Here is a 13,251-nt window from a genome sequence, read left to right as displayed (position 1 = left end):
CATGGTGGAACGCAAAGCTGAATAAGCTTCGCACCCTGTCTAGGAGGCTGCTGAATAAGGCGCTTAAGACAAAAGCGGACCAGGACTGGGCAGACTATAAAGCTACCCAAAAGAGATACAAAAAATGTATCAAGGTCTCTAAATCAGAAGCCTGGAAGAAATTCTGTGAAGAGATTGAAGATCTACCATTGGTGGCTCGTCTACGCAGAATTTTTACCTCAGGACCTACAACAAAACTCGGTGTTCTCACCCTCCAAGATGGCAGGGTAACGGAGAACGACGAAGAAACACTGGCGCACCTCTGTGAGGTCCACTTTCCTGGCTCGGAACTTATAGAACTGGAACAGGAAGAAGCCTCAAAGGACGTGATAAAGAGAACGGTCACAAAACAAGGTGACTGGAGCACAGCTGCCAGAGTGGTAACACCTGATAGGATAAGGTGGGCAATCGGAAACTTTGAAAGGTTCAAAAGCCCAGGGGTGGACAAGATTTTCCCGGCTCTCCTGCAGGAGGGAAGAGAGATCCTTATCAAACACCTAACCATACTTTTTAGGGCCTGCTTGGCCCTAAGCTATGTGCCGAAGGCTTGGCGCGAGGTCAGAGTTGTCTTTATACCCAAACCTGGCAAAAGCAGCTATGACCTGGCTAAATCCTTCAGACCCATTAGCCTCACATCGTTCCTTTTGAAAATACTGGAAAGACTGGTGGACAGACACATTAGGGATAATGCGCTAAGCAACAGGCCAGTGCATTATTCTCAACATGCATACCAGGCTGGCAGATCTGTCGAAACGGCCCTGCACGATGTGGTCAGCCACATTGAAAGGGCCTTACGAGTGAAAGAATCAGTCCTAGGCGTATTTATTGACATAGAAGGGGCGTTTGACAACATCCCCTTCGAATCAATATGCGAGGCAACAGAGCTCTTTGGGGTAGAGAAATCTATCACCAGCTGGGCTCATTTTATGCTTCGTACTAGAATAGTGATTACCGGACTTAGTGACACTGAGGCTGCCCACAAGGAGGGGTAACATCTCCTCTCATGTGGATCCTGGTCATTAACGAGCTCCTAGTGGCGCTGAAAAACCTAGGAGTGTACACTGTGGGCTATGCTGATGACGTCGTACTGATGGTCAGAGGCACAAGCCCAGCAGAGATGAGATGGGAACGCAACGTGCTCTAGATCTCATACAAAAATGGTGCACCGGGAAATCTTTAAGGGTCAATCCCACTAAAACAGAGATGGTGCTCTTTACTAAGAGGAGGAAGCTGAAAATCATAGCTCCCTCAATCTTTGGCACGGAGCTTAAATTCTCAAAGGAGGTACGCTACCTAGGCGTAACTCTGGACAGTAAGCTCACGTGGAGAAGCCACATTGAAAAGCAGACCAAGAAAGCAACTGCCACTTTCTGGGCATGCAGAAGAATATTTGGCATAACATGGGGTCTGAGACCGAAATTGATCAAGTGGATTTACACTGCAATTTTGGTACCACAGCTCACCTTTGCCTCTGTGGTATGGTGGTCTTTGCTTAAGAAGAACATCAACATCAAGACACTATTTAAGGTCTATAGACTTTCTTTGCTGGGGATAACTAGGGCTTTAAGAACCACAGCAACCCTAGCAATGGGGGCACTCCTGAATCTGGAGCCCCCACACATCACAGCAGAAGCTCTTGCTATGAGAACAGCAATGAGACTGCATTTCAACGGATACTGGAAAAGGACTAAGACGGGACATGCATCCATCCTAAGGGATAGGGGACTCGATGGGCTCCTAGCCCGGGGAGGAGACATGAGCCCTCGTAGTTACCACTTCAGTCATCACTACAGAGTCTTCATTCCAAGTAGGCAGGAATGGGAAGAAGAAAACAAGAGCATCCTGTCCCCCGCGGGGCTTGTCTGGTATACGGACGGCTCCAAAATGGAAAAAGGGGTAGGGGCTGGTATCTACAGCAGTGGACCGAAAACAGAAATTTCTCTGCAACTAGGGGACACTGCATCGATTTTTCAGACTGAGGTATACGCGATTTGGGCCTGTGTAGAGCACATCAAAAAGCTCAATCAGAGGAACAAGCACATCTACATCTGTAGTGATAGTTGCGCAGCGCTCAGAGCACTAGAACAAATAGAAGTGTCCTCGAGGCTGGTGCGTAGCTGCATGAATTTGCTGGATGAACTGGCGAGATACAACAGAGTCAAACTCCTATGGATACCGGGTCATAGCGGGAACGCAGGAAATGACAGAGCAAACGAACTGGCGAAGGCAGGAGCCCGCAAGAGGGACCCCGAGCCAATGTTCGACATAGCAGCGCCTTTCAGCCTCATTAAGTAACAGACTTCTCTATGGGCTGATAACGAGTTCCAGGAAGTGTGGACTGAAGCAAAAGGCATGCTGCACACGAGGGCACTAATAAAAGGACCCTCTAGAACACTAGGCCTGTCCTTGATAGGGCTCGACAAGAAAACGCTAAGGCTAACTGTCGGGTTCATCACAGGAAATTGGACAACTGGCAGACATCTGAAGCATATGGGCATCTCAGAGAGCTCTGTATGCTCCAGATGTCGATCAGAGGAGGAAACACCTCGACACCTAATCCTCCATTGCGAGGAACTAGCAACAGTTCGAGAGACCATACTAGGATTCCGTAATGGAGAGTCGATCGATATGCTGGAGATTGGCGTGGGACGGCTGCTCCACTTTCTGAAGCAGACAGGCCTGGCCAATTCTTCGGCGACGTAAAGTAATTGACCTAGGAAGGCTGAGTACAATGGTCCAACAGGACTGAGTGCTCAGCCCAATGTCAGTTACAACATCCCTACCCCTCCCCCCCCCCAATTCAATTCAATTATTCAAGTTGATTTTTCAATATCACTATATAGATGAAAAGTTATTACACAACCAGAAAAATTTATTACTAGCTAAGTGTATTATCCTTATATTTTTTGCATGTCTTCAGGCTAAATTGTTTTCATTTTATTATATCATATTTTTTTTTGGGATCAGTGTTTCATTTAACAATTTTTTATGTATCTTTTTGTTTGGCATTTTAGCTATATGACATATATCCGAGTCCAAATAATAAACTTATAGTGAACTTATCTTGACTTATTTTTTACATCATCATTTTTTATGTCAAGTCAAGTTATAAGTTCGTGAAGTCAAGACAAGTTCGTTATACGTTTGTTAAATTAAGGCAAGTTCAATATAAATTCTTTGAACCCAGACAATCTAAGTTTTTTGACTCATAATAAGTTTATTAAAATAAAGTTTGGAAAATCCAAAAGTGCACGACTCATAATGCTCATTTAATTATGAAATATAAAAAAAAAAAAAAAAAAAACTTAAGTTGTTCAAAATTAATTGCCGAAAAAACAGCTGTAGTAGGAAGGTACTGCACAAGCGCCCCTGGTGGAATAAAATGTACATAATATCTAGAGATATAGATATATCACCATCCATGTTAATTTTACATGGATATATATATAGATATACAGTCTTGTAGTTTTCGTTTTTTATTAATTTGAATTAAACGACACTGAATTAATTAACCATTCGCATTCAGTGACCTACAATCGTCGATTGGAATTAAAAAAAAAAAAAAATTTAACTCAAATAATTGATTTTTTCACAAGTTACAGTGTTTCTGGGGTTTCATACATGACGGACAGGAAAATTTTTTGACCTATTTTGATGTTTTTTTCCGTTTCTATTGCAGTAAATCAATGTTTAAACAGTATGGAATTAATCTCCATTAAATTATCTCGACAATAGTATGCAAAATATCTTGATTCCGTGAACTAACAAAGCTACAATACTAAAAATAGTTGCTAAAATGAGGCGAAAAAAATTTTTCGATCATAAAGCACTCTCTGATGCTTCGAATCATGAGTCGTGCAATAAACTTATTATTTTGATTTGGGTGAATGTAATAAATAAAATATAACATTGACGTTTTATTCAACAAATTAAGATTTATCAGAAATTTTTAGTCGGCTTCTTGTTACCTATATTAAGGTATTCTACTCAGTTTTATGATTAAAAAAAATCCAATTATTCTTACTTTTTATTTTCTCGATATCCTATTTTTTAATTGTTGTTCTATTCAGTTGTCCTCTTCGTGAACTTAAGACAAGCTTTTTCCTTAATTCCGATGGCCAATATGCACGAGTAATGTGATTTACGCATTTTTTCATACTAACTACATCTTTTGCTTGAAAAACTTCATCGGCATCGAGTTGTGTTCCTAAAATCTCTATCTGCAAAAGTACCAAGTTTAAAAACAAATCCAAGTTTTCATAAAAAAAACAATAGTTTTTCCATTAATTGGCAATAGTTAAAATTTCCTAATATTAATAAATAAAATATTTCAAACTATCGAACAGTGATTAAATAATCAATAGATTTTAATTATCTTTTGAACGTTGTTTTTAAAACATTTAAGTAATTTTTTAATATTCACCTTATTATTTTGCATGGGTGGCATCTCGAATTCCTCCGAAGGTTTTTGAGAATTCCGCATTTGAGCCATGGATTTCATGAGCTCTCCACCAAACTCTTTGAGGCAAGTTTTTACTTGTCCTATGCTGACAAATGATTCTCTTTCGTTTGAAGAAGAACTGCTCGCTTCAGGCCATAAATTTTCAAAAAAATTTTCAACCAATGGTTGATGTACTGTAGCTGACGTCTCATTATTGTTTACTTCTCTATTATTAACGCTATTGACATTCTGATTTCCAGAATTATTCTGATTTTGAGAATTATTCTGATTTTGAAAATTATCGTAGTTCTCTTCAGAGTCTGAATAATCTATGAAAGCAGCCGGATTGCGTGAATGGATTTTCGATTGATAAGCATGGCGAGAGTCTGGATCATCAGAATCTGGGACAATGATACTATCTGATTTATTATAATCATTATGAGCAGAAATCGCCAAGTGTATCGGTGAAGAACAAGAAAGAGGCACGAAATTGGTATCTATTACAGGTAATTCAGAATCCATAACAACTTCGAAATTATTATCATTCGCTTGACGCAGTTCACTCAAATCTTCAAGATCGTCTTCGACCATATCCTCTGAAATATCCAGCGTCGAAGAACCCTCTTCCGAATGTTTTGACAACGTAGAATCAGAAATGGGATCATTTTTGACAACTTGTTGCTTCTGCAAAACAATTAGATGCAATGAGCTAAATTTTATTATGATAAGAAAAAAAGTTAAAGCTAAGAAAGATTGTAAATTTAGTTTATCGTTTAAACTCATTAATATATAGTTTTCACTGAATTTTTTTTCTACTTAAATTTCGATAGCCAAAATTTTCCAAATAGTTCTAAATTTTTAACTTCCCGCTAAGAAAATTGAAAATTTCATAAAGTTGGGAAGTTATTGGTTTCACCGGAGAAATCTAAAAAAAAATACAAAAAAATTTTTTTTGTGTGATTTTTTTGGAATGACCTTTAAACGGCTCTATCAATCAATTTCAAAAACTAATCAGCTCTTTACATAAAAAAACCACGTCGATCGCCACTAGCCCGGTCAAAATCGGTTGATTTCGTTCGTGAGTTATCGTTGTCGAAAAAAAAAAAAAACCGAAAAAAATGTTTTTTCGGAATTACTACTTCAATCGACTAAAACTTAAAAACTCTTTATGACGCCTGAAAAACTGCGTTAAATGACATCAACCGCATGAAAATCGGTCGATTCATTCAAAAGTTATGAGGCTTGAAAATTCAAAAAATAGTGTTTTATTTAACCTCTACCAGACTTTTGAGCTCGGAGAGCTCAAAATTACATGAAAATTATATTTTTGAGCTTAAAGAGCTCAAAAACGTAGTTAGCGCAATTTTGAGCGCTTAAGTATGAAATTAGCGGAAAGTTGCAGGGATGGCCTTTAGGGTCAACCGTGTTTCTAATTTTTTTTTAATAATTTTAATACTATAAAAAAATGTTTATCTACACAGCAAATTCCAGATAAAAAATTGATAAATTATGTTACAAGAAGTTTAGAAACTACAATTAGAAGATAAAATTCATATTAAAAACTTTCAATCATACCTGCACAAATTTTAAAAACTGGCCATCACCATCAGTAATAACTTGCTTAGTTGCATTATTAATCTGTTTCTGAAATATAAAAATAATTTAGAATATCTAGTTAGTATTTTTTCATGAGTAGATGTATATCTATTTTTCTCATACTTTAAATTTGATTGATTTTATTAGTCATTACATAAAATTCTTATCAAGAATAATATGTATTGATTAGCGGGATAAACATAAACTAGAAGATACATTAAGAATTCAAATAAAAATGTTTTTGAAATTTGTTTCATGGATAATATCCAGTAACTTTACTCTAAACATTAATTAAAAATAACTTATCTACTGCAGAGCAATCATGATTGTTCATAAACATAGAACAATAATAAAGAAATTAATTCGAAAAAAAAAATGAATGATTGTTTAGTTAGAAGACCTTAAAAAAAGTGTACTTGTAACCGTAACCGAAAATAATTTTTTATTTTTTATTTTATCATAGATAATAATTACTGTCATTTTCAAAGAATTGTAAAATTAAAATGGGTTTTAGGAGATTTATCAATAAAATATATGAGTAAGAATATTCAGCTAAGATACTTGTATACAGTAAAAAATTTTGTGTAATTTTATAAATATAAAATTTTTTTGTGTTACTTTAACATTTTAATGTGTCAAATTTTTTATGCATACTATATCTATAGATAGTTTTTTTAACATATGATCGTGTTATTTTTACACACCATTTGTGTTAAAATTACACAAAATTTTTTACTCTGTAGAAAAATTGAATATGATATTGTAGAAAAATTGAAGATCTATTATTATTTTGACTTTTACGTTATAACATTTACCATTGATTTTTTTATAATAAGCGTTTCTCGGAATCAATGATTGAATTATAGCGTACTTTAAAATTATCTACTAAATTATAAAATTTTGATTGGCTAGAAGATGAGAAAATCTTCAATGTTTTCAATTAATGCTTTAAATTTGTTTTTTTTTTTTTTTTCAGCAGTTACAATATTCTAAAAATAATAAACTTTATATAAATATTATATTCTAAGAAATAATTCATAGCAGTTGGAATCATATTTTCTTAATTATTATTAAAGTTATTACTTACTATTTTTAAAATTAAATTCGCCTTTTCTACCCGACTTACTCTTAATTTTTTTGCTGTTGATTTTCTCGTGGCTTCTCTATCGATAAGCTTCTCATAATTTTAACTCTGTGTTTTGAATCAATAGATTTCTTCAATGCATCTTTATCATCTGTAAAGTCAATATTTTGTATTCACCAAGTATATAAATATGCATAAAAATTTTATTTCTCGAATAATTTTTCTACGTAAAAGACATATTAAAAAAATATTCGTAGTTGAAGAAATAATTACATATTTCAAGACAATGTTTAAAAATAAGGTTTAAAAAAGTTGTTATTGAAAAACTATCTTCATTTCATTGTGATATTTATCGTTGTTTACGCATATTTGTCTACTTGTAATGGAAATTTAGTTAAATGTTTCATTATAATTCATTTGAGAATATTTGAACTACTTGACAGACAAAAATTATCCATGGAAATAATCAAAATATGACTAAATAAAAAAATTCATTAAATGATAACTGAAAGTTGATTTATATGAATAAAATAAAACCATTACCACCACATTCTTTTAAATTTTCAATTGCCACTGGTTTCCGTGCATTATCTAGTATGTAAAAGGTTGACACTTCATGATCAGCTGTTGTAATTGGATGTAAGCCATTTTCATCTTGATAATAAATGTCTTTCATCCTGCAAATTGCAAAATCATTCTTTTTTTCTCAATACAACAATATTTCTTAGTGAAATCCATAGCTAAAACATATTCAGTTTTTAATAAAGTAAAGTTAATTGCAGATACTAAATTGAATTAATTATCAGCTGACACTGATGCAAAATTTCAGTCTTTAAGGTTATTCATGTAACTATACTGTAATTTTGAATCTTGATTAATTATTATCTACTGAAAAATAATGTTGAAAAATAAAATACTAACTATTTAATTTGCTAATGGTTAATTATAATGATAGGGCATGTGATATATTAAATGAATATTTAATTCTCATGGAAAAGCCGGTTGTTATCGAAACTTTACGTTGTGGTGGAATGACAATGACGACTGGCACTCGAAGTGAAACATCTTGCGCAGGTATGTTGGGGCTTGCGTGCGCAAGTGCGCAGTTACTTGTTTGTAGATCGGTGGAGCAAAAGAGTTGCGGAGGTGTAGCGGGGAAACAGGAAGCAGCTTTTGGTATGACGCTATGTCGATCAAAAAGACTCAGATCTTTCTCGACTATTCTATCCTTTGAGACCAACTTCTGTAAATGCAAAAGTGCTTCATAAAGTGCGTTCTAAAATAACAATATTTAAATCACAATAGTATAACAAATATATGCATATATATATACTGTTGATTGAATTTTAAAAGTTGTAATTACCCATAATATTTTTGTAATTATTTAATTAACATAAACTGCAACTACAAGTTTTAAAGTTGATGTGTAACACACTTGCAAGGTTATAATAAAAAGTTCATTTTTTTGTTGCATTTTGGATGTAAAGGTAAGTTGACTTTAGAATTATGCAAAGTTTATTTGTGGATTATTAATTCAATTTTTTTTAAAGTTCCAAGTATTAAAAAGAAAAAAAAACTTATTTATCTCCTTTGATCATAAATATAACATACTCGATAATGAAATTGAAAAAACTCATTTTTTTATTTGTATTTGAACGATCATCAATTTGTGTCATGTTAAAATTTTTTAATTACTTTAGTGAAATAAAAAAAATTTGAATGTTGCCTGTTGATGATACATAACAAAACTGATTGTAATTGACTTATACACTAATTTAATTTATTTAATATTTAAGTTAATTTTTTTTTTTGTGAAATTTGTGTTTTTATAATACTTGTTTTTCTTTTTTTATATGCTGGAGACTAATTTTGTAATATATTTTTGGATTAAGTTTTTGGATATCCAATCTTAGATATATACATAAGTATACGTGTATAGAAAGCAGGGAATAACTAAAGATAACACTTTCGACAATTTTTAGAATGTTTGAGAACATTTATTAGTGAACTTTTATTAGTAAGTAAAAGATAAAAGTCGGATTTTTTTTTTATTTTATAAAAACTCTACTTACTAAACAGTTAAATAAATTAGATTCATAGTTAATAATAATTTTTTTGTAAATTATATAATTTATTTCATTACTTATAGTATTCATATCTATTTCAGGATTTAATATTTTAGCATCATGAGTGACAATCGTGGAAAAACTCGAACCGCAATCTACAAAAGAAATAAGAAAAAATTGAAAACCTACCTGAAATTGTATCCAAAAGATACATTATTTAGTTACCTACCTCAAGGATATTTGTGTTATGTCCACCTGCAAATTTTTTTTCTCTCTTCTCATTTTTCTTAATTTAAATCACCCGCGCAGATGGAAGACTTCTCCATGCGCGAAAGCCACAATAAAATAGAAGCTACGCGACTGCTGGTTGACTAGCGGGGACTTTTGCAAACTCAGCACCGCGAGCATTTAAAAACGAGAAACGGAGACCCCTCCCGGTCTTTGTTAATTAATTCGACTTCCGCGTTTAATTGACGGGCCCGTGCCTTGTAGAGTCCTTTGCTTTAATTTGCTCCGCACTTAAAGGAAGTTTGGACGCGGTTTCAACCGGCAGGCCACGTATTAGTTTTAAGTGTAAACCAGGTCTTTGAGCAGTTAATTTGACTTCCGCGTTTAACTGACGGACCCGTGCCTTGTAAAAGTCCCTTGTCTTAATTTGCGCTGCACTTAAGACGAGTTCAGACTCGGTTCAACCGGCAGGCCACGTATTAGTTATTAGTATCTACGAGTCGGGTTTCTCAAAGTTCTAATTTGCCCTGCACTCAGGCGAGGACTCGATAAATAGATAAAACCTAGAAAGTCAGATCCCAAAGTCTTAATTTGCCCTGCACTTAGGCGGGATTTTGACAAGTAAGAAAATCTATAACCGGATTCTCAAAGTTCTAATTTGCTCTGCACTTAGGCGAGAGTTCGGTCAATAAGTATAAAAATCTTTTAATATAATATCTTTTAAAGCTAAATTTGCGCACTTTACCCTACGGGGGACTGGAGGACGTTAGCTCAAATAAATAAAATTCATTAACATAATTTACGATTAAAATTACAATTGTGAAAGTGTAAAAGTTTTGGTATTTATAAAAATAAATCTAAAAAAGAAGTGAAATTCCATTTGAGTTCATAAATTTCATAAAATAAGAAGCCCTTAGAATAAGCAGCCCAAATCCATCCAACTCCATCCGCTGCGAGAATCAACCAAAGGGCTCAATTAAGGAACAGGCGCTAACAGCTGCCCTGAAATCACAGATCTGACCATCAATATAGTTCCTGTAAACGGTAAGTACATCTACTTACTTGTAGATGCTTGTAAGTACTCTCAGTAAATCTGTGAACAGTCTCAAACGAAGGCGTGGTAAATTCGTACATCGAAAACGTCCCACAAAAATAATTAAAACAACGGAATTAAAACCTCCGTTGCGTATTCTTTAAACTGTTAGTCCAAACCTCCACCGTTTACGCTACCGCCCAAAAAAACGCCCTTGGACATAACATTTGGAAGAAGTAAGTTCATTAACAATAAAATTTTTTATTTCAATTGTTGTTTAATTACCACATGTTAACTTATCACTTATACTCGTTTCAGTATCTTACTTCAATTATTATTTACTTATATTTTTGTTGTTTAACTTACCCTAGCAGATTGAGTACAACCGATATTTTCGGTTTTTTTTGGTTGATATTTTGTCGGTTTAAACATGGTTTAAATCTGGTTTAATTACGGCTTTTAACTGAAAACAAACTCAAAATAAACCGTTTGTTTGTGAATTTAACAGACCAATTTTAAACAAAAAAAAAACTATTTTTCAATTTTTTTTTTTTTTTTTTTTTTTCTAAGTGGAGTTGAATTCGGATATTTTACTTATCACTTTCTTGCAGTTAGAATGGAATTCTGAAATTCAACTGCAGGAAAGTAATAAATTGAATTTCCGAATTCGACTCCACTTTAAAAAGAAAAAACAATTTCAAAATTATCGGAAAGTTGAAAAAAAATTTTTTTTACTGTTGTCAAGTAAATGATGCAGAATTGATAAAAATGTGAGAAAAAAATTGCCCCATTAATTTTTTTGAAAATTTTGAATGATCGGTCCGTAGAAACCTTATAGGTTTCTGAGGGGGTTATTAAGGTGTAGAAATTACTAAAAGTGGTAGCCTTAACATCAATACTTGCAAAGATACAGCCTATAAACCAATCAAGGAAAAGAGCCACTTTTTTCACATTTGTTTAATTTGTTACCAAGGAAAGAATAAATTTTCCCTCAAATGTCTCAACAATATTCTATAGGAAATTTATCACAGAATTTAAAACCATCCTCAAATTTCTTGTACGATCATTAGTTTCTGAGAAATCCGTAGTTGAAGATAAAACGGTCCTTTTTCAATCAATCGCGGATATCTCCGTTCAAAATCGACGTAGTCTGATTTTTAAAAAGAGAAATTGAAGCTAAATAAAATGGCAATCTCTTCCATGTAATTGTATGACAAAAAAATTTTTTTTCGATCCTGTAGGACCTCGAAAAGAAGGTACAAAATTTGGAAAAATTTTTTTTCATCCGATTTGTTTGGATTGCATCGAAGCCGTGACCTTTCAAATGTTTTGGCTTGCGGATTAAAAAACCAGTCTTTAAATTTCAAAATGCTTTTTTTTCCAATACGGCTATTTTTCTTGTAGATAAAGCCCGTCATAAAATGCAAAAAAATTTAGATTTTTTTCCTGCTCCCTTCATTTGTGAGAGTGTACTAAAATTAACTACTTTTTCTTTTTAATTGTCACTTGTTAAATACTTTAAAAGCAAAAATTTTTTTAATTATTAGAGAATTTTAAGCTTGACAGACGTTTCTTACAATTGATTAAACAAAAAGTAATTTTATTAGTGAGTAAGGAGATAATTTTGGAATAAATATTTTTTTTTTTTTATTGAAATTACGAAATATTTTTTACTATAGACACATATTTATTTTTTTGATATTAAATAGCTAAAATATTACAACCTTTTAATCTTTACAAGAAATTTTAGTCTGTTTCCCAACAGTTTGGAAGAGCAAAAGCATATATACTATTATTAATATTCATACACACAGCAGGTTTAAAAGATTCATTCATGTCAATGAAAACAATGTCATCAGTTACTTTTCACTTTTTAATATGATTAATATTAATATCGTTTGCAACTTCCCTAAAACGAGTCATAAAAAATCCACATACTTTCGTACCATCATTCAACATAAAATATCCAAATTTAACTATCGATCCAAAGCTCATCAGTGTTTCACAATATATGACTGAATTACAAAACTTTTTTTTTGTTTTCCTGCAAGACTCATAATGGACTCCATCAATTCTTGCTCTCAAATAACATTCAATATGATCAGAAAAATATCCTGCTGCATTCAATGCGGATTTTTCTTGAATGCTGAGTGTCACTTTCTTTATTTTTCCTTTAGTTGTAAATTTTTCTGGACCATTATCGTCGAAGTGAATCTTCATAAGTTTTATAATATTACTTTTTGTTAAATCCGACACTGTTTCATCATTTATTATACTAATAATAAATTTTGATATTAAATAACGATCAGCAATCTGTTTACATGGGCAGTGAGGACTAGTTACTCGGTTACCAATATTCCGATTCCAGGACTCGAAAGAAAATACGGAATGCGCCCAAAAAGGACCTTAGTCACGCACGGTTCTGATAAGATGACGTAATAGATGAATGTTGTAATTCATATTTTTGATTTTAAAATACTTTTCAAACTTTTGTACGTACGATTCTAGTAAAATTTGAGCATGGTCCAACATTTTCAGTGATATAGAATCGCTGTTAAGTATATGAAATACTTCAGATAAAGTCGACAAGTGGTCAAGATATTTCTTCAGTAAAATACCATTCAGGCAAACAATAGAGTAGTCAAGCCAGTTTCTTAATTCTGACGCCTTCCAATTTGGAATCGTTGATATTTTTCTCGGCAATCTTGAACGAATATTGTGTGGTTTTATCGATAGTAATCTTTTGTCAATTTGTTCTTTTTGT

General features: G+C 33.1%; 1 protein-coding gene across 1 annotated transcript; it reads left to right on the top strand.

Annotated features, from left to right (window-relative positions):
• The first annotated feature begins 1,161 nt into the window (after positions 1 to 1,161).
• On the top strand, positions 1,162 to 2,334 carry LOC123274105. The gene has a single exon (XM_044741595.1). It carries the CDS (start codon positions 1,162 to 1,164, stop codon positions 2,332 to 2,334), a length of 1,173 nt encoding a protein of 390 aa, XP_044597530.1.
• Positions 2,335 to 13,251: the final 10,917 nt, after the last annotated feature.

This window comes from Cotesia glomerata, unplaced genomic scaffold (genome assembly GCF_020080835.1).
Source record: "Cotesia glomerata isolate CgM1 unplaced genomic scaffold, MPM_Cglom_v2.3 scaffold_22, whole genome shotgun sequence".
NCBI lineage: Eukaryota > Metazoa > Arthropoda > Insecta > Hymenoptera > Braconidae > Cotesia > Cotesia glomerata.
This window is presented reverse-complemented; position numbering and strand designations above follow the sequence as displayed.